At 43.9% G+C, this 24,660-nt stretch overlaps 1 protein-coding gene across 3 annotated transcripts in view; it reads left to right on the top strand.

Moving 5' to 3' along the window:
• Positions 1 to 24,660, top strand: part of Epb41l4a (erythrocyte membrane protein band 4.1 like 4A) — a 196,642-nt gene that overhangs the window by 118,851 nt on the left and 53,131 nt on the right. For all 3 annotated transcript variants that reach the window (XM_075969030.1, XM_075969031.1, XM_075969032.1), the window contains 6 exons: positions 403 to 490; positions 2,985 to 3,073; positions 3,575 to 3,638; positions 14,603 to 14,694; positions 16,172 to 16,249; positions 21,056 to 21,177. In XM_075969030.1, the coding sequence (XP_075825145.1) occupies positions 403 to 490; positions 2,985 to 3,073; positions 3,575 to 3,638; positions 14,603 to 14,694; positions 16,172 to 16,249; positions 21,056 to 21,177 (533 nt within the window). The remainder of the gene's footprint in view (positions 1 to 402; positions 491 to 2,984; positions 3,074 to 3,574; positions 3,639 to 14,602; positions 14,695 to 16,171; positions 16,250 to 21,055; positions 21,178 to 24,660) is intronic.

The following is a 24,660-nucleotide window of genomic DNA, read 5'->3' on the forward strand; positions in this document are numbered from 1 at the left end:
AATTTGGGAATAGACCATAATGAGCAGAAATCGGTTTGGTAAATGAAATTAACTTAATATAAATATTAACTTCTTGTCACCCAGAAGGCCAAGTTCTTCTTTGAGGATAAAGCCTAGCTTGTTTCCTTCCTTCCTTCCTTCCTTCCTTCCTTCCTTCCTTCCTTCCTTCCTTCCTTTTTTCCTTCCTTCCTCTTCTTCCTCTTCCTCCTCCTTCTCCTCCTCCTCTTCTTCATTCTTTCTTAAGTCTTCTTTAAGCTTTTTAAAAGCTTTTTAAGCCTTTTTAAAGTTTTTGCATTAGTGCAGAATCTTCCTTGTTTTGCTAATAAGCACAGTGAAGTATCCTTCTCTCTCTAAGTAGGGTAGCTATGAGTTAAATAGTCTTTGTTTTTATTCTGGGTGCAGGGGTCAGGCTCCTTCTGAAGCGGAGCTGAATTACTTGAGGACTGCCAAATCCCTGGAGATGTACGGCGTTGACCTCCATCCTGTCTATGTGAGTAACATTTAATTAACACAAAATATTTTAAGCTGATGACATTTTTGTTGAAAAGTCAGAGGAACTCCCTGAGGGAAGCCACCGGCCTCTTGTTTAGCAAGTAGATGATACTTCCTCCTGTGGTCCTTGAACTCAAAGCCGCTTTTACCTGGATTAAACCCTAATGAGTTTTGCATAAAAGTCTGTGATTATATTTCCACGTGTAGAAAACAATTAACTGGGCTTGCAAACACAATCTGGATAAGAGTTCCAAAGGGCTTAGCTAAATGCCAAAGCAGTTTAAAATCAGTCTATAATTGATGCAAGACAGAAAATGGAAGGATTTTCTAAAAATAGATTTTTGTGGCAGAAAAACATAAAGCTCTTTGCCAGGTGAAGTAGGTGTTGGGGAACCGTCCTGGTGCAGTGGCTGGTGGAGCCAGGCTAAGTGGACAGTGTCCTGTCAACAGGAGAGTATTGCATGGATAGATACGTCTGCCAGGTTCCTTCAGTAGCTATGGAAACTGCCAGCTGTTGTCAGCGAGCAAGCATCAGATCTGCATGAGCGGTCTAGAGCCAGGCCCCACCCTCTCAGACCTTTCCCTTTGACTATCTCTTCCATATTTCCACTCCTGCATTCATTTTGTAGCCTGTCTTTAGCTCACTGGTGTTGTTTGAGACAAGAAACCAAACTTCTTACTCATTCATTCAGTCAGGCAGGGTCTTGCTGTGTAGCCCAGACTGGTTTGAATTCTTCTTGTCTTTACCTGAGGAGTGCTGGGATTCTGTGCATCTGCTATTGTTCCTGGTTCATATTACTTTTACAGTGAGCAGCACCTGTGAGTACGCATTCACTGTGATAATGGAAGTTACAGACTCGGAGGATCTAAAAGTTCCCTGATAATAGATGCTGGTCTCATTAGAGGATGGAACGCTGCCTCTAAGATCTGGGTAGCATGGTCCTGTAATGTCAGCACTGTAGTCTCAGGTGGAGGCCAGACAGTCTCACGCTGGAGACCAGCCTGGACCATGTAGTAAGAAATGAAAGAAGGAAGGAGAGAAGGAAGGAAGGTATCTTTAAAACTCCATGAAGTCGTTGTCTTCTCCTCTGTTGGCCTCTTGGTAGGTTTGGGGGTGTTTAAAAAATACACCCCCCTTGGAAATGTATAGAGGCTTCTGCAAAATGCTTTGATTCTATAACGCCTATCTTAGTTCCTAATCAGGTCTTCTGGCTTTGGAAGGTACTGGTAAGGATCTATGGGTAATGGCCCAGATCTGGTATGTCCTCCATCCCTCTAAAGATGGAGGTTGGCAACGACGGGGTTTTTCCAGAGCCGTTGTCTTGGTTGTCTTCTGCTTGCAGGCCGTTCAGCAGACAGCTCTGTGCATGTTCCTGGTACCCACCCGGCCTGTGGCTCTGTCATTTCAGGGCCCTGTATTTTGAGGTTTGTCACAGCCTGGAAAGTGAATGTTCTCCAGGATTTATGAGAAGGGATTGCACTTCTCAGTTTTTAAAGTTACAAGTGGAGGTGGGAAGGACCATGGTAGACTTCAGGAAATCGAAGTCTCTCTCTGCAGGCAGCTGCCTAAAATTACTCATGAGACTTGTGGTACTGGTACTGGTAAACTGGGCCCAGCTCTATCCACAGTAGAGAGAAAAACCAAGACAAGTCACTTGAAAGCACCACTAGTAGAAGTCAGTGGGTCTCAGGCTATGGCTATGGAATTATTTGAAGCCCCATGGGTTCTCACACTCGGCCTCCGTCACTGGAGATTCTGGGGTAACTGATTTGGTGGCTTGTCCTCATCAGTATTTTACGCTGCATGGTGATTCCACCTGGGCATAAGCACCATTGCATATGCAGCCTTGAACTGGGTGTCATTCTGTGCTTCTTTGATGAACTGAAGTCAGAAGCATAGATTGATGCTAAGATTGGGGGTGGGGCAGAGCATCAAATTAGTTGCTATTACAGTTTAGCTAGGTTTTTTTGTTTGATGTCTTTCAAAACTTGAATCCAATTTTAATTATATCTTAGTTATATAAATTGTTAATTATATAACCATTATAACAAATGTGTTTGTATGGCCAATTATAGTTTTACTAGGATCTTCTTTATGAATAAGTCATGGTCCTGGGAATATATGTGTAGATGGAAGTTTCTGTCCTGCCCGGTCTTGCAAATGTTCAGTCCCAAAGAAACACGCAGAGGCTTATGTTAATTATAAACTGTTTGGCCTTCTAGCTTAGGCTTATTATTAACTAGCTCTTACAACTTAAATTAACCCATAATTCTTGTCTATGTTTAGCCACGTGACTTGGTGCTTTTTCTCAGTAAGGCATTCTCATCTTGCTTTCTCAGAATTCTCCTAGTCTGGTTACTCCACCTATACTTCCTGCCTGGCTACTGACCAGTCAGCATTTTATTAATCGATTACGAATGACAGATCTTTACAAGTGTACAAAAGCATTATCCCATAGCATATATGTGTTTGCTTCTTTTTTCCCCCCCAGGGAGAAAACAAGTCTGAGTATTTTTTAGGATTAACTCCAGTGGGTGTTGTTGTCTATAAGAATAAAAAGCAAGTGGGGAAGTATTTCTGGTAAGTATAGCTTGGGGTGAGTTAAAGTTGTGTACTGTATACATCAGGTTTGGGAACTTGTGTGCCAATGGGTCTCAGTAGTGAGCAGGTAACTGGATGAAAGTGGTTGTGAATGTATATATCTTCAAGGTAATTTCATTTATGGTTGTTTTGGACTCTCTTGTCCATGGAAGCTCTATAGTAGTATTTCCCACCCATCCTCATGTGTGCTGGTGGCCCATGGACCCAGGTCTTATTGGAATTTTAGCTCTAACTGCGGAAGGAATGTAGGGATTGGGAAACCTGTACCCTCAGGGAACGGGGATTCCAAGCTTGGTTGTGTACTTGTGGAGAAGCATAGGGATGATGTCCAGAGCAGAGGACATGCAGGGGTGTTCTGCAGTGTCCTCAACAGTACATAAAAGAGCCTGCATTGCTCAATCTTTTCCTGCTGGATACCCTTCTGAATTCTGAAAAAGTTCTGAAAACAACAACCCCAGTGCTGTCTGCTTTGTTTTTCAGGCCCCGGATTACAAAGGTGCACTTCAAGGAGACCCAGTTTGAACTCAGAGTCCTGGGGAAAGATGTAAGTTTTCGTGGGCACGTAGCTCTCCTGTGAAGAGCAGGTCTCGCCTGCTCATTCGTAACTTAAAAGGCATCGTGAAGTTACCACCCTTTCCTTAAAAGGCATCGTGAAGTTACCACCCTTTCCTTAAAAGGCATCGTGAAGTTACCACCCTTTCCTTAAAAGGCATCGTGAAGTTACCACCCTTTCCTTAAAAGGCATCGTGAAGTTACCACCCTTTCCTTAGCTGCGGCCTTGTGGAACCAGGCTAACCATGTCACACACAAATTTCTCGCGGACGAGAAAGGGAAATGGGGATGGGAAAATGTCGTTTCAGTCCTGCCCGCGAAGGTGGGACTCATTTAATCTCAGAGGTGTGGACTGTGTGGAACTGCAGAAGTGCGTCTTTGTTTTGCTCCAGAGTAAACAAAACAACCCACTGGGTACCACACATCTGTTCTTAACCTGCTGAGGGCGACACATAAACTGGGTGTGGAAATTCTGCTTTCAAGGGAGATGGGGAGTGGAGGGCTAGGCATCCTGGCAGTGTTTGACAGTAGGTGCAGTGTCTGTGCCTGGCTGTGCTTTCATGCCTTCACAGGTAGCTTTGAGAAGCTGGTCAAAGATGGCAAGGGTGAGAACGATCCCTTTTGATCTGCCTGTGAAGGTCAGGCTGCCTTTTGTGCTGCTAGTGCAGCCCGTGCAGGATAGAGCTATAGGAGGAACCCTTCCTCTGTCTCCTGTTCTCTTCACACACAGTGAAGCCCAGTGTGGAAGTGAACTGGCTTGACTCTTCATAAGTCTTTTTAAGACAGGATCTTGGTATGTTTTCTTATTTGGCCTCTTACTTGCTGTGTAGCGCAGCATAGACTTGAACTCACCGCAGTCCTCCTGCCTCAGCCTCCCAAGTGCTGGGGTTACAGGAGTGTGCTACCACAGCAAGCTTTGAATTGACCTTTTTTTTTTCTTTTGGTGCTAGAAAGATTTTAGGTACAAACCAGTGCTTCTGTGGCCACTTGAGGAGCTGTCGGCACAGCGTAGCATCCCCACAGGTTGGGAACATGGTTTTTAGCAGAGGGTCTCCTGTTTAGAGAGTCCTCTGTGACATCTGTGAAGTGGCTGATGAACTGACTTTTGAGATGTTCAAAGACACAAACTCTGATGCTGTCTGTTCTTCCTCTAGGGAGAAAAAAAAAGGCTGTTATTGATAAAATTGAAATCGGGTTTCGAGGTGAATTTGAACTTGTGAGAATGAGAGAGTCTTTACTTCTCAGACAGTGGTGATCCCAAAGCACATACAAGCTCTTAATTGTATAGTTTTTTTTGGCGGGGGATGGAAATTAATTTTGTTTTTTAATTCTTAATTAGATATGTCAGTCTTAAAACATGCACTAAGGTATGAGTAGATTTGAGAAGCAGAAAAGCTAGTTAGTCAGATTTTGCAATTTTCTCCCTGTCTTGCCACGGGGTTCACGTGATTTAATGCAAAGAATCCCATATACTAAATGCGTTAAAAATGACGCTTGGCAGGCACGGTGCTAGGACCCCATGGAAGTGTCCCTGTTGTTTAGGACACCCTTCCCCTAGGCCTAGATTCCTTTTGTGAGTTCCCTTTCTTCTCTCTCTTTCTCTCTCTCTGCCTGTGTTATCACCGCAGAGCTTTACTGTTTCTTCTCTTGTCTCAGGAGAGGAAATGGCAAGGTTGCCAGTACCCTGAACTTTCAGCTAAGGGCAGCACTGTTGACGACATTGCATCGCTCCCCAGTGGCAGTCTCTGTGGCACCATCTCCAGATAGCAGCTGGTTCCTAGGCATTCTGCTCAGCCCGGGACTCTTCCCAGCTCTGAGATAGGGTGGATGTTGGGAGGAGCCTGAGTGTCCCATTCCCACTGTCCTGGGTCCTGACCGCCTGTAGTTATAAGTGACCTTTAAATTAGGTGCCGTGGTCAGTGACTGCAGACCCTTTCCTTTTTATAGCCCAGGCTGGCTATAACCTGGAAGTCCTGATTGTCCACCTCTTCTTCCCAAGTGATGGGATCTCAGGTGTTCAACACCACGCCTCGTCTTAAATTTGTTATTAAATAGGCACATTAATTTAACCAAAACATTCTATTTCCTGAGTGTTCTTGCTTGCAGACCCCCCCCTTTCTCCATCAGGGTTCCTCTCTGTGAAGCAGTGATTTGCATAATGGTAGAATTAAGTTGATTATTACGGAGGCCTAACTGTAATCACAGACTGAATTAAAATGCCCCTTAAAACCCATCACCTGGAACAGTAATCTCATTCAGCTTGAGAAATGGCTGAAATGCTTAGTCTGCTGATTTTCTGGTCGACTGGTCTGGTTAAAGAGACTTAACTCCGCGTGTGTGCTGGGTGCTTTGAGGCCAAGTTCAGAGGTACTTTCATGCATGGTGTATGCTTCAAAGTGCACTGTGGCTTAAATTGCACCTCACAGGAAATATAAACTCTGAATAAAGGTTTCACATAACAAATGGTAGACAGTATGGAAAGTATAATGAAAAGAAGAAAATCAGCATTTCCCATTACCTTAGAGTTTAGAGATAATTATTAACAGTTTGGTATGACTGCGTATTGATTTTTTTGCCTCATTAGTGTAAATGTATTATGTGTTTATATGTGCATACATAGAGATATTATCTCTGTATGGTTGTGTACATCTTTTTATTTTTAGTTGATTTTGAGATAGAGCCTTACTCTGTCGGCCATTTTGTCTTGGGATCATGAGTCTTCTTGCCTCTACTTCTGAAGTGCTGGAATGACAGACAAGACTCCATGCTCAGCATGTGTGTGCCTTTGTACTTAATATTATATCATGAAGATTTGCCTTCTCGTTATATTTGTACTTATGTGCCTGCTTCAAGTTTTGTAAGTTCTATTTTCATGTGTTTTACTGTTTCTTATTATTGCGTTGCAAATGTACGCTTTTTCAAGGCAAGGTTTCTCTTTGTACCAGCCTGTCCTGGAATTCACTTTGTAGGCCAAGCTGGTCTCAAACTCTCAGAGATTCCCCTGCCTTTGCCTCCTGAGTGCTGGGATTAAAGGAGTGTGCCAGCTCCCACTGGTATGCTTTCTTTCTGTGTGTTTTATTTTGAATGCCTGTGTTTGTGTGTGGTTGTATGTGTGTGTGTGCACACTTGAGTGCAGCTGTTGGTGAGATGCAGAAGAGGGCACTGGATCTCCATGGAGCTGGACTTACAGAAGGTGCGAGCCGTCCGACATGGCCGCTGAGAGCTGAACTCAAAGCAATGCTAAACCATCTCTAGCTTTCCCCAGTGGGAGGGTGCAATCCCCAACACCAAGCCTGGGTCCTGGCCTGTAGGAAGCATATTTGTAAACGATACCGGGAGTACTTACGTGTACGATGCATCATGATACTAAACTCAGCTAAGCTTAGTGTCACAGGATGCGAGGCCAAAAGGTTCCTGGCAACGCAGCTGGGAATAGTTAGACCTACTAGCAGAACCTGGGAGAGCTTTGGGAGTGTCCACAGGAAGTGATGGTGGCTAGGAGTGGTTGGTCACTGTTGGTCAACCCAGCAGGTTGGTTTACATAATATGGGGGTCCTTGCACATGAAACATCACTGCTGCCAGATTGCTGTAAATCCTCTTATCTTGTTGCATGACCTGATAATATCCCCCATGCTCTATGTCTCCGCCAAGTCATAGACTCTGGCTAGCGCCCTTCAGTCTGGAGTGTTTTCCTAGCATTCCTTTGTCTTTTATGACCTGGATGTTTAAAACACAACCGTACCCTACTGTAGTTGAGTCTTCCTTTCATGCTTTTCTGGTGGGTTGTGGTTAGAGTGTATCATGCATTCCCGGCTCTGTAGTCACAGTGGTGAGGTGGTGTCTGTCTCGTGGTGTCACCGCTGGGGGAACATGGTGACCGTCCGCTGGCCTTTGTCTCTGAAGTCTGAGCTGCTGGCTGTGATATCTCCTAATTTCTTCATTGTCTAATTCCTATTGTGGGTACCCATCCCCCAAGCTAGACAGTAAGTAGCCTACAGGTAGACACAGTAAATCAGCACAAGCACTTCTTTCCTTGTCAGGATTTTCCTGTGTATTTAGCATTCACTCGGCACTTACCCAATCTAGTCTTTTACGATAATGGGAAATGTTGGTTCTTTAGTTCTCCCATTCCCCTTCACATTTATCTTCAGACCCCTGTATTCCACAGTAGGCAATAGCCCTGCCCTCTCTTCCGTTCATTTATTCGTCTGTTTTTTACATAGACTTATTAACCTTTTCCCCCTCAATGATTTACGATACAGTCCAGTACCTAGAGATTTTGATGGTTAAGAATTCCTAGCTCTGAATAGAAGAAGTACCCCAGCCCGACCTCCGTGCTCCTTGGATCTGTTCCTATCATCCTTGTCCCCCAGCCTGACCTCCGTGCTTTTCGGACCTGTTTCCATCATCCTTGTCCCATCGTCATGTGGTACTGTTTTCCTTTAGTGTGCTCTGATGTTTAGATCCATCTTGTGTTTGTTTTGTCCTTAGCTCAGTATCTGCCACATCTCTAAAGGTCGCTGGTTCCTAGCAGTGGGCGATGGTCCAGGTCTTGGCTAGAAGGTGATTATTACTCCTCAGTGACTTTTCCAAGCCTTTCAGTGGACAGAAGTAGAGAATCTTTGCATGTAGATACACAAACACTGCCCAAACACACCTACATGAAGTGCAAAGGTACAATTGTACATGTGCATTTAAGTGTGTGCACATTCATATATAGTGTAGAAATTATGAGTTTCCTTCATCCAGGCCTCTCTCTCTTGCCTTTCTCATTTCATGTTTTATGTCCTTTCTTTGGCCACGAGAACCTTTGTTTCCAGTAGTTAACATTTAGTCATTTGCTTAATCCTAAAGTATATATCAAGTAGTTTCAGAGTTGCTTTGGTCAAAACACTGAAATTACAGTTCTTTACCCACATGTGTGGACCAAGGACCTATACTGTCTTCTGTTCACAGTTTACTTGGCTCCTCCCCTCCCCCTTCATTCCTTTCTTCCTTCTTCACTGCTGTGGTTGTATATACCCTCAAAATCTAATTAGGTTTATTTATTTCCAGTTATGGTTCCCTCTGCCTTACATTCCTGCTTGTTTAAGTCTATGTTTTAAATATGCAGAAGACTAACATTCTTCTAAAGGTTGAAACTACAGAAAGATACCCACGGAGGCACATCACAAATTCCCGAACTCTTTTAAGTTGTTTCTTACCTTCCTTGAAGCTATTGAATTTCACTGCTTTCTAGGTCCTTTTCCCCATGGTTTGTTTGTTTGTTTAAAGAAAAGCATGTGTGTGATAGAGTGTGTGCACAGATGCCCTTGGATTATTCTTTCTTAACTAGAAGGTAGCATGGTACAAAAGTATTTGTATGTTTCTCCTTATTTTTCATCCAGGAATAACTCTGTATCAGTTCATCAGGAACTTTCTAGTTCTTTTCTTTTATTGTTTTTCTTTTGTGGTGCTGGGGTGGAGTCCAGGGCCTTGTGTGTGCTTCATGGGCTCTCCTGTACTGAGCCTCACCTTTCCCCTCATTCTTACAGACTCCGGTGGGTGCGAGTCCCACAGTGTGTACAGCCCACTGTTTGTGCCCAGTGTTTAGGAGCTTTGAAATACTCTGTGTTCCTTCCCTCCGTAACTGGCCATCTGTGTGTTTGGGGTTTGGATGTGTGTCATCTGTTCTTTGGAGTAGGCTTGCTCAGCCGAAGGGTAAGCGCGTATGTGGGTTTTTGTTTGACATTTCCGTTTGTTCCCCCCAGCTGAGAGGTAGACAATTCTGCATTTCTATCCACGGTATGAAAGTACCTGAAATATAGATTATGAAGTGTGGCCCTCAGTAATATTTGGACCCTGATGCCATGTAGCGTTTTTGTTTTGAGTTTTCTGACCTCAGAATGAACTGCTGGGTAACATGTGAGCTCAAGGCTCCCACGCACAGCTAACTTTGCAGAGTTCACTGTTACTGTCTCACCTGTGTTCCTCGCCAGCGGGGAATGGGGGTGGGGACAGATGGGAGGGGGATATAGAATATCTACCTTTAGAAGCCTTGGGAGACTGAAAGTGCCTAGCCCAGCGCTCGCAGATGAGCACCCGGTCTGTGCTTCTCAATTGGGCCCCTGCTGTAACCCCTATGAGATCACCTTGTACCAGCCACTCTTGCCTTTGGGTAGCCTGGGCCAGGCTGCAGGGAAGGCTACATCTGTAAGACAACGGTTCTGCCTCTGCCTCATCTTTTAATTCATTTGCCAACATTCTCCATGATTAAAATAGATTAAGCCATTTTTTCAAAAGGGTTGAAAATTTTAGAGTGAAGACTGTCAACTACCATTAAATGTAATAAAGGAATTGATCCTTTAGAAGCTCAGAACATTTTTCCAGATTCCTGTACCTTCATGCCAACAATACAGCCGTGCTGTTAGGCTGTTTCCTAGTAACAGTTCCCAGGCCCTCGTCCTGTATGGCAAGCATGTTGCCCACTCAGCTGCCTCCCCAGTCCTTGTTTTAGTCCTTTGTGCAGAAATGTCAACCAGGGTGACATAGTGAGACCAAAAACCAAATAACAACAAACACCCAAACCAAACAAAGCTATGCCGTATGTCTCAAAAGTGTTTGAGCTGACGTGAGCTTATGCGCATACCATACATGCTGCAGGCGTATAGAGGAGCATTTGTATTTATATTTTTTGATACTGGGGTACGTAAAATATATTTTTTTAAGACACAGACAGTTCTTTGTCTAAATTAACTAGGTAAACACCCCAGTACCTTGCCTAGTGGACATTGACAGTGCATATAACCACATTAAACTGTGTGATTACCCAGCATGCCCCACACTTACTTGGCATCCCATAGACTTCTGTATGTAAATACCTTAAGGCACTAGCATTGTGAGAATTGCCCTTTTAGGGGGGTTGTTATGGAAGCTTATCTTGGGAGAACAAGCTGAGGTCTACTCAGGGTTTTAACATTTCTTTCCAACTCCCCTTTTCAAGTAATAACAAAAGCGGCATTTTAAAAAATCAGGTTTGAACTTGAGGAAAGAGTAATGAAAGATGATGAAAGCCGTTGAGAGAAACCCAGCGTCTCGGGTACGCCAGCATAATTCAGCGCTTCAAACAGCACCCAGCCAGTCTCGCCATTGGAAAGATGAATTCCCGCATCTACTTAACATTCTGTGTTTCTAGTGTGAGTTTCCGTCTGAAGAGCAGTTCTGTTTTCTAATTTCACTGCTTGCCTTTGCTTTCTGAGCAGCTGAGAAGGAAGTTATTTCAGTCGGTTGTTGTCATGTTTCTTCTTCTTCTCGTTTCTCTCTTCGTGCCTAAAGTAAGTTTAAGAGTTCAAACTCCTGTTTAGATTGAATGCAAAAATACCTATAGATTTCAAATGTTACGTTTCTCTCGAGCCTCTCCTGTTTCTCCAGCGAGGCCTGGTTAGGAAGTGCCTCTGCCACAGGCCTCCGTATTTGAAGAATGGCTTTATCTTACCATCTTTAGGATCTGTTTTGCTTGCCAGTGGCCCGTGCAGTGTATCTATCTGTTAGTGTTTGTGTATGTACTAGGGGGACACACGTGGAGGTCAGAGGACAGCTTGTGGGGGTCTGTTCTCTCCTTCCATCATGTGGGTCCCAGGGATTGATGTCAGGTCCTCTGCCTTTCCCCACGATCTCATTGTCCCCCCTCCCCCATACATCTTGAGTTACATCTGGTGACCTTGGATGTTGGAAGTCTTTGTAGAATTGTGAATGTGCTCATTCCTATAATTCCAGGGGACTGAGGAAAGGTGGGACCCCCACCTGTGACTGTCTCCATAGAAACAAGGAGAAGCTGGTTGAACACAGGACTCTGTAACACAGGCTCTTGTGTCAAGAGCACAGGCTTGAGAGACCCGGGAAATGGAGTGGCCCAAGATGCCTTAAGCAGCCCAGCCGTGCCTTGGCAGTGTAAACCACGGCCATGATCCAGTCAAGAGTGACAGCAAGGAGCAGAAGCAAATAGTCCTCTCCCTCCCCCACTTTAGGCTCTCAAAGAGAGACAGCAGCAAAGATGAGCAGAGAGACCAAGAAGAGGAAAGGTGCCCAGCTGGGCATTTGCGGATACTAATACAGCTTCTGGGTTCCAATAATGCAATCAAGGGTTTGCTCCATTGAGCCTCCTTAGAGACCCAAGGGACAGTGTTGTCCACATTCTGTCTTAGATACAAACGACATAAGCTTAGTTAACTCATCAGCCAAAAAGGACGGATCCAGACAGTAGCATGGCTTGCCACGTGAATGACCGAAGCTCCAAAGGTGTCTGAGTAACGCAGCACACTTTGGATGCTGGGCAGGGGATTTTAGCTCTTAGTCAGGATAGCTCTCAGTCTTCAGATAAGCTGCCCCGTGGGCTGAATGGAAATGTGTGCATGGCCACGTCTGTTTCCAAATGGTCCCCAAGTGCTCTGTCAGCTCCTTGGTGCCAGCAGCAAATGACAGAAGTCCACAGAGTTTCCTCAAGAGTACCTGGCTCCCGGCTTAGCATTAATCTTCCTTTGCTATTTGACTCACGCTGTCAGTAACGCCACAGAAAACAGGCGGCTTCTCTGAAGCCTTCTGCACACGGGGAATGAGTTCATACTTGCGTTCGTTCATGGCAGGGGTAATTAGGAGGCCTGTGGGAGACTCCCCTGCCCCTCTGTCTGTGCCCAAGAAAACTCGAGAAAACCCAAGTTCCAGTTGGATTTGAAGTAACTTTTATCTTTCATTAAGTGATGATAGATTAAAATAGATATTAAGAACTAGATACCCTGGGGTAGTTGGGGGGAGTGGGAGGAGGGGAGGGAGTGAGAACTGGGGAAAAAATTAGATACTCCTTAACTGGCTTTCAATAAGAAAAGCAAAATAATACAGACATGTGGAGGATGAAGTGGAAAACAATCTGAGGAAATTTTGAAATGAGGAGGAAATGGAGTTTAAAAACTGGATAATTTAAAATTTTCTCTGTGCTTATGGAAATACAGGTTCTATGTAATCAACATTTTTGAGAATTTGACTCAGGTACTTATATATCTTCTTGACGGATATTTCTGCTAAGATGTGAGTGTGCTAGAGACCAGCTTCAGCTCCTGTTTGGGATCCATGGCAAGGCCCAGTGCGCATTGTCACATCTGGGCTCTCCTTGTTGAGAAGCACAGGAGATGGCCTTGTCCCATGTGGCTTAGAGAGAGGGCGCCTGCCCCAGCATTCGTGTTTCCTTAGTGACTTACCCCTGCAGGACACACTCACAGGCAAACTTTGAAAAGGGACCTGGGCATTGTAGTGAGGATAATCCAATGGTGGCCAGGTCTGGAGAGGGGAAGTCAGGACAATGGTAGTGAGGGAGGATCGAATTGTTACTGTGACTCCATCTTGGGTGCCTGTGCTTTTGAGAAGAAACCTGGAAGGAGAGAGCTTGCCCTCTTGGTACTCCTGTCTCCTCGCGGGAGCCTGAGCTTTCTTACCCTGCCTGTCTCCGCTCCTCTCCAGCCTCAGTTTCTTTCGCTATCAGGAAAAAGGGGTTCTGAAGTCACTGAACTTCTCCCTCGTCTCTTGTTAAGAATCCTACGTCTTACACAAAGGTCACCAGATAGTCTCACTACGGAAAGCAGAAACTGCCTTTGGAGCCCCCTTGGCCTTTCTGTGGCCTTTGAGACATGTGCTCTTTCTCCCCAGCCTTGCTGACACCCTTGTCTCCTGCTCACTTTGACCCACCTCACGAGCGAGCGTTGTCCTGCGATTCCCCTTTAACCCCTGCCCTCTCTTCTGACCATCTTAGGCATTCTCAGGAGACAGGGCTGCGCCAGGAGATGTGACCTTTCTTTCGCTTGGGGCTCCTCTGTGCTTACTGGCCCGTTTGGCATTCTGTGGACGTTTCATTTTAATATGTTGACCGGACCTTACTGTCATTATCTCCAGTTCTTCCTGCTTGCTGTCTACTCACAGTAACACCTAGACTGAATCCCTGAGAATCTCCCTACGTTTCCTCCTTTACCTTGTAAGATCTTGGTAGTGGGCTGGTTTTGCTGCATCGTGAACCTGTGGCCATTCTTCTGCTCTATCCCACATTTTACAAATACATTCCTAAGTTAGGCGGTGTTATTCTGGTTGGGCTTGGGAGGAACTTCATGTGTCCATGTTAAATGGTGGACAGATATCCCAGTTACTCCTGCACACTGCCAACATTGTGTTTATGAGTTCACAGGAAACTCATAATTCCACAATAATTGCTGCGTTTAAGGCTAGTATTTGATTTTGAAATTTGAAGCTAAACTACCAATGTATAACTTCATAGAGCTTCTCATGCTTATTCTGATTTGCTTTGTTTTCTATTTGGTCATTGAAAATAATATTTCACACACATACAACAGAGTTACCTTAATGGGTTCTTAGTTTCTTATATATCAGATAACCACTAGGTTAAAATGGCCATCAAATTTTCGTTTGCCTATTGCATGCACACTGCATCTACCATAGAACTTAATTTTATTCACCTAATAGTTCAGTGTAGTGGGGGCAGCCCCCTCACTGCTTCTCCTGAGATGCTCCAGACAGGATCTAAGTATGATTTCTCCGTCTCTGAAAGCAGTAGGGTTAAGGACTGTACATATGGGCATCCCTGTCTTTGTTAGGAGTGAATTCCGCAATCAGTGTTTTCTGTATACAGTGTTCACTTACAATGAACAGACTTGCAGGATTCCCGTTCCATTGCCTGGATGATCCATAGTCCTGAGACGACATAGAAGGAGTTAATAAAGGTGACTGCACTGAGATTTAAATAGAAGTTATGTTTCATAATTGTAGACAGTGGAAGGTAATTTTTAATGCAACCTTCCAAAAATAGCTTTTCTTTCGATGTTAGCCTCTGCTCTTCCGGATTTCTGCTCCCTTGAGGAGGGCTGCCCTCCGGAGAGCGTCACAGCCAGTAACCGGTGTTCTCTCCCCGTCTCTTGCAGTGTAACGAAACCTCGTTCTTCTTCGAAGCTCGAAGCAAAACTGCCTGCAAACACCTCTGGAAGTGCAGTGTGGAGCATCATACATTTTTTAGGTATGTCAGCAGAGTGAGTGCTTTGTCCCCGGTACAGTAAATGAAGGTGCCCTTCCATGTTCATGACAAGTATCGGTATGCACATATATACACATATGTGTGGTACATCTACATATGTACTTATGTTCAGATTGATATGCACATATATACACACATGTGTGGTACATCTACATATGTACTTACGTTCAGACTGATATTCTTTGCTCACGCTGTAAGAACAATTCAGGGATAACTATTAAAAGCTTTATGGAAAAAGCTCAGAATTACCTAGCAGCTATGTGATGGGGTGGAAATTTGGTGTTTCTCTGTGAACATACAGCAGTTAAAGTGCCTGTAAGGTACCTCAGTGGAGCTGAGTAATCCTCCTGCCTCCGCCTCCCATGTGCTGGGACAGGCATGTGCTATTACACTCAGCTCTGTAGGTACACTTTATTGTTTCATGTCTTTTTGTTGTAAAGATCAAAACAAAACAACAAAACAGACTTCGGTTCTTAATACATTGTTTATTGACTCGAGATTGAATTCTTCCCTTTATTCCCATACTGTTTATATTGGGTATTACAAAATGACTGTTAATCCTGTCAGGTACACGCTGCCTTTAATCCCAGAATGGGAGGCAGAGGCAAGCAGATCTCCATGAGTTCCAGGCCAATCTGATCTATGTAGCAAGTTCCAGGCCAGCCAGGGCTACATAGTGAAGCCTAGTCTCAAAAGAAAAGAAGAACCCTTAGTACAGTTTTTGCTGGTCTATTAGGGGAAAGAGGTGACCCAGATGGCCAAGACTTTCCCCACAGCCAGTGACACTGGGCCCATGATCTCTTCATGGTGTTGTCTGTTGGAAGTACCCTGAAATGGGAAATGCTGGAACATATTGTATATAAAGAGTGAACCAGCACTACATGTGATGTGATTGGTTGCCATTCAACCTTCATACGAATAAATCAGAACGGTGACAAATTCCCAGGATGACATAAGGATGAATACGTGAGCCACCATTACCGTTTCCTAGAGAACTTCAGAAATATGAGGAAGTCGGAGTTCAGGCTTAGCTTAAAGTAACTGGGTATGGTGATTGGGCTGGACAGATGGTTCAGTTGTTCAGTGAGTCTGCTGTCCTAGCAGAGAGCCCAAGTTCAGTTCCCAGAACTCATGTCAGGCAGCTCATAACCATCTTTAACTCCATATCCAGGGTATGTGACACCCTCTTCTGGCCTCCATGAGCACCTGCACTCATGTGGGCGCACACGCGCGGCGCGCGCGCGCGCGCGCACACACACACACACACACACACACACAGTGTGTGTGTGTAAAAATACATCTTTAAAATAATAGCTGACTGTTATTTCCTCCTAGTATGTAGAATAAGTAAAATATTTTAGCTATCTCAACTAAATAGTTTTTTGTATAGCTCTGTGCTCAAATGTTATATAAATATTTGTATTTAAAAGTCTTTGGTTTTCTTTTTAAAATTAACTAGAATGCCAGAAACAGAGTCGAATTCACTGTCAAGAAAACTCAGCAAATTTGGGTCCCTAAGTTCTAAGCATCGGCCCAGGTAAGTGGCGTCTCCCCTCCCCCACATCTTGGGACTTGAGCGTGTTGATAAGGTATTAATTCAGTTACCTACACATATGTGGGCCCCCCCACCCGCCACTGCCAGCCATGCCAGTGTACTGTAAATAAATCTTTTTTTGACAGAAATGGCTTTCCAGTATTAAATGCATCTAGCCTCTCCATTAGCTATGTAAAGTTATGGGCTTTTAGAGCACAGTAGAATTTGTTATATTCAGGATTTCATTTTGCTGTAATTATCAGTTATTTCCAATTATGTTCTGTGATTATGGAACAAAGCAGATATTCTGGAATATAACTGACTGGTTGTGATGTTAGAATATTCGGTTGATCCCATATTGAACGATTAATATTCTACATCAAACATGCTTCTACATATATAATTTACATATGCATAAACCTGCTTATAGTAATGCTTACTCTGTATCAGCTTTGTTGGGCATTTGGTCTTTATTGTTTTAATACTTTCTATTGCTTCAGTTAACCATCACAGTCGTCTGTAATGTTATCGACGTTGAAGAAACTGAGGCTTAGGGATACCAAGGGACTTTCCACATAGCCTAGCTAGGAAGCAGCAGTGCCGTGGGATCCATGACTCCATGGCCTGTGCTCTTGACTATTAGACAGACTCAGCCTGTGGAGAGAAAACTTGACCGTCATGCAGCCAGGTGCCTAACTCTTAAAAGTGGGAGTGAGTGCTGCATTTTAAAGAAACATTTGTCTTGTTTCAGTTCCTTCTGTTCAGTGGAGAGCTGTGATGTTTCAGGAATGCGGTTAGGGCCGCAGATGGACAGACTCAGCCCAAACCACTCTGCTGTCAAAGAGATGCAGTATTTCTTAGGCAGAGAAGCAGGTTTCCAGGCTTAGTGAAGCCAAGCAGGGTGCAGAATGCTGCCGAGGAGACGGGAGACTGCTCTGTCAGCTGACTAGGGACATCACTGGATGAAGCGCTTGCATAAGAGATTGAAAAAGTCATGCCTGCAGCCAGGTTTTAATTCCTCTCTTTTAGTGACCCACTTGGAAGTCTTAAATCTAAGACAAGAGACAATCATTAAGGGTGACCAACAGCAGATACCCAGGGTTTCCAGTGAATAGGTATCTAGCAGAGCGTTTGCTCATTTGATGACAAGAAGAAAAGTGTTATTTATTCTAGGCGCTTTTGATTTTGTATGAAGGTTTTCTTTCAGTGTGTAAATATTTAGCCTTCAGGTTTTCAGAGTTCTTCCTTAGACGAGAATAGAATTATGAAGTATTTAAGAAGATAGTATAACTTTTACACTGAGAAGAACAGGCAACACAGTATCTGTGCTGTTTTCCTAATCATGGTATTGCCAAGGCTAGAGAGAAAATGCTTGAATCTGTCTCCTTGTCAACGGTCTGCAGCTAATGGGAAGACATCTGTTTTCTTAGTGTTTAGATGATTAAAATTTTAATCATGCTGTTTAACATATGCTGGAATTAGTTGGCTTCTGCAAATATAACCATACCTGATTTCTCAAGTTTATTGAAATGCAAATACTGTGGCTACTGGGAATTATTATTAGAAATTATTCTTACTGGATTTTGCATATTAAATACAATTTTTTTCCAAGAAAGCAATTAAAGGTAACCTTTGCAGACTTGGACGTTCTGCTAAATCTGCTCTGATTTCATGACTAATGTTAATTGCCTGGCAAATCTTAATGAAACACAAATCTATTTTTATTTGTGTGTAAGGAGCACTAACTTCATGCCACTTGTGGGAGAGAGGTATTTCATCTGTCTGGTCAGAGGTCAGGCAGGACAGGTCTCTGATTGCTGCATGGTCACTAATGTAGACTGTTTGGTGATAAGAGTTGGTAAGCTAACATTCTTTTAACCAGGATCACATGCTTGTCTCTTTGTTAAACTAATCTAGAGATACCCCAAAATGAAATAGTTCTGGAGCACAGTAATCATCACCTCCTGCAGGATGTGAGATAAGGCGGCAAAGGAGCTGTGTCCCAGGCTGCAGTGTGTGGATGTGGATATGTGTGTGTGCGCGTGTGTATGTGTATGTGTGTGTGCGTGTGTGTGCATGTATGTGTGCATGTGTATGTGTGTGCGTGCATGCACATGCACGATTGTGTATTTGTACATGTATGGTTGTGTGTTTATGTGTGTATGTATATATTAGTGTGTGTGCATGTGTATGTGTGTGTGCGCGCGTGTGCATGTGTGCACAATTGTGTATTTGCATGTGTGTGATTGTGTGTTTATGCGTGTATAGGTGTGCATGCATGCATGAGTGTGTGCATGGGTGTGTGTGGTTTGCAGGGACTCTTGTGCTGTGTGTGTAAGGAGAGGAATACAGCTTTCTAGTCTTTCTCTTTTCTGTCTTAAGGCTCGCAGAATACCAGGGTGATTCTTGCATCTTTTAGGGAAACTAGTTATGGTTTAAGAAGGGGAGAAAAATCAAAGATTTTAAATGATGTGTGATAATCATATTTCAAAATTAAATTGGGAAGAAGGCTGAACTGAAGTCTGAAGTTTTGATTCTCTTGTTTTTGAGAGACCGGAGATCTGAAATGGAGACTGATTAAATCTTTGATTAAGTATTTTGTTACATATTGATATTTCCTTATTAGAGTCCCTTGAAAATTAGCCTTCCCTCTTAACTGTTGTTAAGCTCCTTGAAAGAATGAGTTGCACGAACTTCGTAGGAGTCCTGAGACGTAGGCATCCTCTCTGTAGGATTGAGCCAGAGGAGCGCTCGAATTTCATGAAGCATGGAGGAGACCCAGTTCTCAGGGTCTCCTCCTTGGTGTCAGGTGCTTTCCCAAGCACTGCTGATTTGATCTGCACAGCGGCCCACCAAAGAGGTATCATGTCCTCAATTATAGGAGAGAAACCGGAGCCCTCCCCTGGGGAAGTCATTAAGCTAAGGACCCATAAGCAGCAAATCTTCTAACTGAAGCCAAGCAACTTTCCCTGTTATTTCCCTCTCCTTCACTGTAATGCTCAAGTACGGTGGCTTTGCCAACCAGAGTAGAGACGCTGCTCGTGCCAGGGTGTGAACGGGCATGGAAGTGGGGATTCTTGTACTTAATGCCCATTATTTGACACCAGAGAGAAAAAGCATACTGTAAGAAGGGGTGCACTGTAATAGCGAGGATGAACGGGGGCTGCAGAGATCTCTAAAAAGAAACAAACAAAAAGCCTCAGAGACCACATGGCTAGGAAAAGGCAGATCTGAGTTTTCCTCAAGGCTTGGAATTTCAAATTAAACAGTGAAGTGTTATGTTCCTGCTTGTCTACAGTCTGCTCTGTACTGACCAGGTGGAGAGTCTGAACCGTTCTAGGCCTGGATCTTGTGTAGCCTGTAGTAGATTGGTTGATATTTCTAGACCTTAGTCTTATTAATCTTGCAAAATTATTTTCTTATTACTTTGTTCCTGGGAGAGGAATTATGAAGAAAAATTGAATAATAAAGTAAAATTTCATTATAAAATGTCCCAGGGGTCTGCACATTTAGTTATGTTTTTATGATGAATGTTTCTTCCTCTGTGAAGTGAGGTACACACTATCCAAGCCTTTTTGATGTTGGAGAAAGTCTGGAGAAGGTAGACCTGATCTTCATGCTCTGAACCATATATAATAATGGAATCTTGTCTGTCCATGGGATTCTTTGAAGCTTTTCAGAAAAAGAGCCTCTGCTCATAGAGGCCTCTAAGCTAGAGGACAGGTGTATTTTGGTTTACAGTTTCAGAGACTTCAGCTGAAGGTTAGCTGGGTCCATTGTATTGGGTCCCTGGTGAGGCAGAACCTCACGGCAGTGGGAGTGTGTGGTGGGAGAGACTGATGATCTCATGCTTGCTAAAGAGGGTGAGGGTCAGGAAGAAGGGAGAGAGGAGACAGACAGGTCTCAGTCCACAATGTTGTACATATTCACTTGGAAGGCACACCTCAATGACCTACTTCCTCCAAATAGGCCCCGCTTTCTAGCAGTCTTTTGGGCTATAAACTGACCAATGGATTAACCCATTGCTGAAATTATTAACTTCACAACCTAGTCACCTCTCATTTTGGCTACTGACAGGAGCCAAACCTTCAATATATAAAGTGTGTGTGTGTGTGTGTGTGTGTGTGTGTGTGAGAGAGAGAGAGAGAGAGAGAGAGAGAGAGAGAGAGAGAGAGAGAGAGAGAGAGAGATTTAAACCAGTATACCAGACTAGGGAAGGAAGCTGAGACTCCACATCCTCCTCCCATGATCTCTAGGGAAGGAAGCCCCGTGTGTAGGCTTCTAGGTCTGTTTTCTCTCTTTCCAGACACATGGTTTGTTAAGTGAGGGGATATAATAAATGACTGATTGTGCCAGGGCTCAGAAACAAAATCACACTGCTCTGTTACAGGGGTGTCTTACGGCTTGCTGAGTGAGCACAGCCCGGGACAGGCTAGCAGAATTACTACCCTTGCATAGCTCACCCACCATGACTTTTCCAGTGTTTAGCCGTGGGCCTCAAGGCCACCAGCAACCTTGATTTCTAGCCTGTCCTGCCTTGAACATAAACCTAACCTTTGATAAATCTTCCCTTCCTGCTGGTCCCTCAGCAAGCTCTTCTTTTTATCTGACATGAGCCCCTCCCTGAGGTTAGTGCTCCCTTCTTGGTCAGCAGGATCACGGGCATCAGTTAAGAACCTCGGCACACCTATGTTCCACTGTGTCCGTGCTTTTCTTCCCTGTCTTGTTTGCAAGGTACTCTGATCGGATTGTCATTTAACCCTGGCCGTATGGTTTTACTCCTGCTAATCCAAGTGTCACGTTTTCCAGTGGCAGGACAGCTCTGCAAATGAGCCGAGATCTTTCTATCCAACTTCCCCGGCCCAATCAGACTGTGGCGAGAAGTCGAAGCAAGACTTACCCCAAGAGGGTAGCGCAAACACAGCCAGCTGGTAAGTAGTCAACCCCAGTGCGTTCAAATGATCTAGCAGTTTCTTTTAGGCTGGTATAAGACATGCGAGGTGGTGACTACAGTAATGTAAACTTTTTATTTTATCTTGAGTGCATGATGTGCAAGTGAACGTGTGTGTGTATATGCTAACATCTGTGTATGTGAAGATGTGTGTGTACATGCTAACATCTGTGTATGTGAAGATGTGTGTGTACATGCTAACATCTGTGTATGTGAAGATGTGTGTGTACATGCTAACATGTGTGTATGTGAACATGTGTGTACATGCTAACATGTGTGTATGTGAACATGTGTGTGTACATGCTAACATCTGTGTATGTGAACATGTGTGTGTACATGCTAACATTTGTGTATGTAAACATGTGTGTACATGCTAACATCTGTTTATGTGAACATGTGTGTACACGCTAACATTTGTGTATGTGAACATGTGTGTGTACATGCTAACATCTGTGTATGTGAAGATGTGTGTGTACATGCTAACATCTGTGTATGTGAACATGTGTGTGTACATGCTAACATCTGTGTATGTGAACATGTGTGTACATGCTAACATGTGTGTATGTGAACATGTGTGTACATGCTAACATGTGTGTATGTGAACATGTGTGTACATGCTAACATGTGTGTATGTGAACATGTGTGTGTACATGCTAACATCTGTGTGTGTGAAGATGTGTGTGTGTACATGCTAACATTTGTGTATGTGAACATGCTTGCACACAGGCCGCTGCACACGTGGAGGTTGGGTTAACCTTGGGTGTTGGGTGTCACTTTCTATCTTGTTTGAGACAGGGTCTCTTTTTGGTTTTTCATGGCTGTGTATACCAGGAGAGCAGACCTGTGAACTTATGGGGACCATCCTGACTCTGCCTCCCATGTTACTGTAAGAACACTGTGATTGCAGGTACATGCTCACACCCAGCTGTGTTTACTTGGGACCAGGGGTTTTGAACGCAGATCCTCATACTTGTACATAGATGCTTTGGTGTTCTGGGCATCCCCCTAGCTCTTTGTTTTTAATACTAAAATTTTTAGTTTGACTCTGGAAAGTTTCAAACAATCAGAAGCCTAGAATCCCCTGTGAGCTGGTCTCTTGGGGCTTAGCAATGCTTCGTAAGGCAGGTAGAATCTTAGCTGAGTTTGTCTTATTTCTGCCATACCTGAGGGACTGCAAAGGCAATCCAGCTCTGTATTCTGTACTCAGATGGTCATATGAGGCGCTGGGCTAAAGCTTTGACAAGCATCCAGCATGCAAGGAAGAGGAGGAAGGCCCAGGGTGTCCTGAGAAGGACCTTTCTAACTCAGGATGTCACCTTCCTTGGGAGGCACAAGAATAAGGGCTGGGTGTGTCGGACACTTCCTAACTTAGTACATGACATTTCCCACACACTTCACAATTAGTTTGAAAAAGTGCAGCCAGGGAAACTTAGGTCAGTCTAAGGTCACCCCGAGTGCTTCTGCAATCACATAGTAACTCAGTTAAGTCAGAGTCTTAGGCATACGCTTCTAGTCTTCTAACGGCTGGTCTTAGGTTTTACTTCAGCATACTGTACTATCTTTTTATGTGAGCAATATGAAATCCCATTGGGCTACCATCCCATGCTAAAGATTAATAAGCAAACTTCCCACTCTATTGTACTTCTGAAAAATCATAAACACTACCTCCTTCCCATCATCATGTTGAAGCGTTAAACTAATTAATTTTATCAACAAAAATATCAGGAGTCTAATATTGGGGTAAGAACCTGAAAGATCAGAGAACAGGGAGCAGCCATCAGTAGCCTCCGACCTCACCCATTCCTCAGCCCACAAGGGCTGAGAGATCCTCTCTCTACCCCACCTTACCACTTCCTGTCTCCTCTCTGCTTACAGTCCTCCAAACCTCTGTGGTCAACTAGTGGCTAGCTCCGCCCTCTGACTCCCAAGCGAGCTTTGTCAGAATACAATCAAAATATCACACAGCATCATGTCCTCCTTTCGTGTTTTTTTTTTTTTTAACTCACAGAGTCTAATGCTGCTCGTACGCAAGGAGATGTGGGTTCACCCCCACCCCCAGCAGGGGTAGCTTTCCAGTGGCCGCACTCCTGTGAAAGGGGAGTGGTGGTGGTGGGGTCCTAAGTTGAAGTGAAGAGAGCCCTCTAGTCCTCCCTCCTTGATCACTGTGAACTTTCCTCTCCACACCTCCTGCCCTGTGGAGGAAGGGCATCCCTGCAAAGCTGCACTGAGAGAGACCAAGACCATGGGGTCTACAATAAGGGCTCCTAGGTCCCGGCTGCCCAGAGAGTCCACCTCCCAGCCCGTGCTCTCCTCCCATGCTGGTTTCTCCAGCAGGGCCCTTCACTCAAGTCTCTGTTGCTAGGACACAGTCATCGCTAACTGCCCAGGGAAGAAGCAGCAGCTCCCATTCGTTAAGGCTTGCTTTTTAAACCAGGCTGGGGATGGAGTGCAGTTCAAAGTATAGCAGGCCCTGGATTTTATCCCTAGAGCTGGAAGAAGGGGGAAAAAAGCCCAAATTTTACTGGCTAAAAGAAACAAATTATTATCTTAATGAATAACCTTGCTATAGTTATTTAAAGTATTTGAAAATTTTGATCATAAAAATGGCAGAGGCTGATTATTTTTGCAGTATTGAAGCTAGCACCACATGCATTACCACTGAACTATATCTCCAGGTTTGTTTGTTTTCAGTTTTTATTTTGGGAGACTGGAGAGATGGCTTAGCAGGTAAGAGTAACTTGCTGCTCTTCCAGAGGACCCGAGTGTGGTTTCCAGCACCCGTGTCAGGTCTCATGATCACTTGTAACTCCAGCTCCAGGGCCACATGCAAATATCTACATATAATTAAAACACAGAACAATAAAAATAAAATTGTGTTTTTGTTTTGGGTCAGGGTCTTGATAAATTGTCAGTGGTAACCTTGAGTACAAGCTTGATAAATTTTTAAGATAGAGACTATGGGATTTTTTTGTTGTTGTTGTTTGTTTTTTGTTCTTAGTATTTGCCCTGTATTTGGCAGAAGTGGAGTTATAGTTTAAAGAAGAAGTAGGTTATTTTATTATTCTAATAAGGCCAACTATTATTTTTATAGACTGAATCCTTTTAATAAGATCACCAAATAAAGTGTTAGCACTACAGTTTTTGGAACTCTATATTCTCACCTCTCATTTTCTATGTTTTTGTAATTGGCTGGAGTTGGTTGTTGCTGGTTTGTGTCTCTAGCTTACATGCAGCACTTTTTACTTCACAAGACACTCCTTTATTCCGTTGGAAGAGAAAACAGTCTGATCTCAGTAGATGACTTGCTCCGTTTAACCTGCACCCCAGCTCTCACGAATTTAAAGCGCCTTGGACTCACCTCTCAGTCAGGAATAACAAACGTCTGGTAGCTTAAAGGTCATTGTGTTTTGAATCTGCCAAGCAAAGGCCTTGGCACCTCTGTGAGGAAGTGCATTCCAGAGTC

The sequence above is a fragment of the Microtus pennsylvanicus genome, chromosome 4 (assembly GCF_037038515.1).
Source record: "Microtus pennsylvanicus isolate mMicPen1 chromosome 4, mMicPen1.hap1, whole genome shotgun sequence".
Classification (NCBI taxonomy): Eukaryota; Metazoa; Chordata; class Mammalia; order Rodentia; family Cricetidae; genus Microtus; species Microtus pennsylvanicus.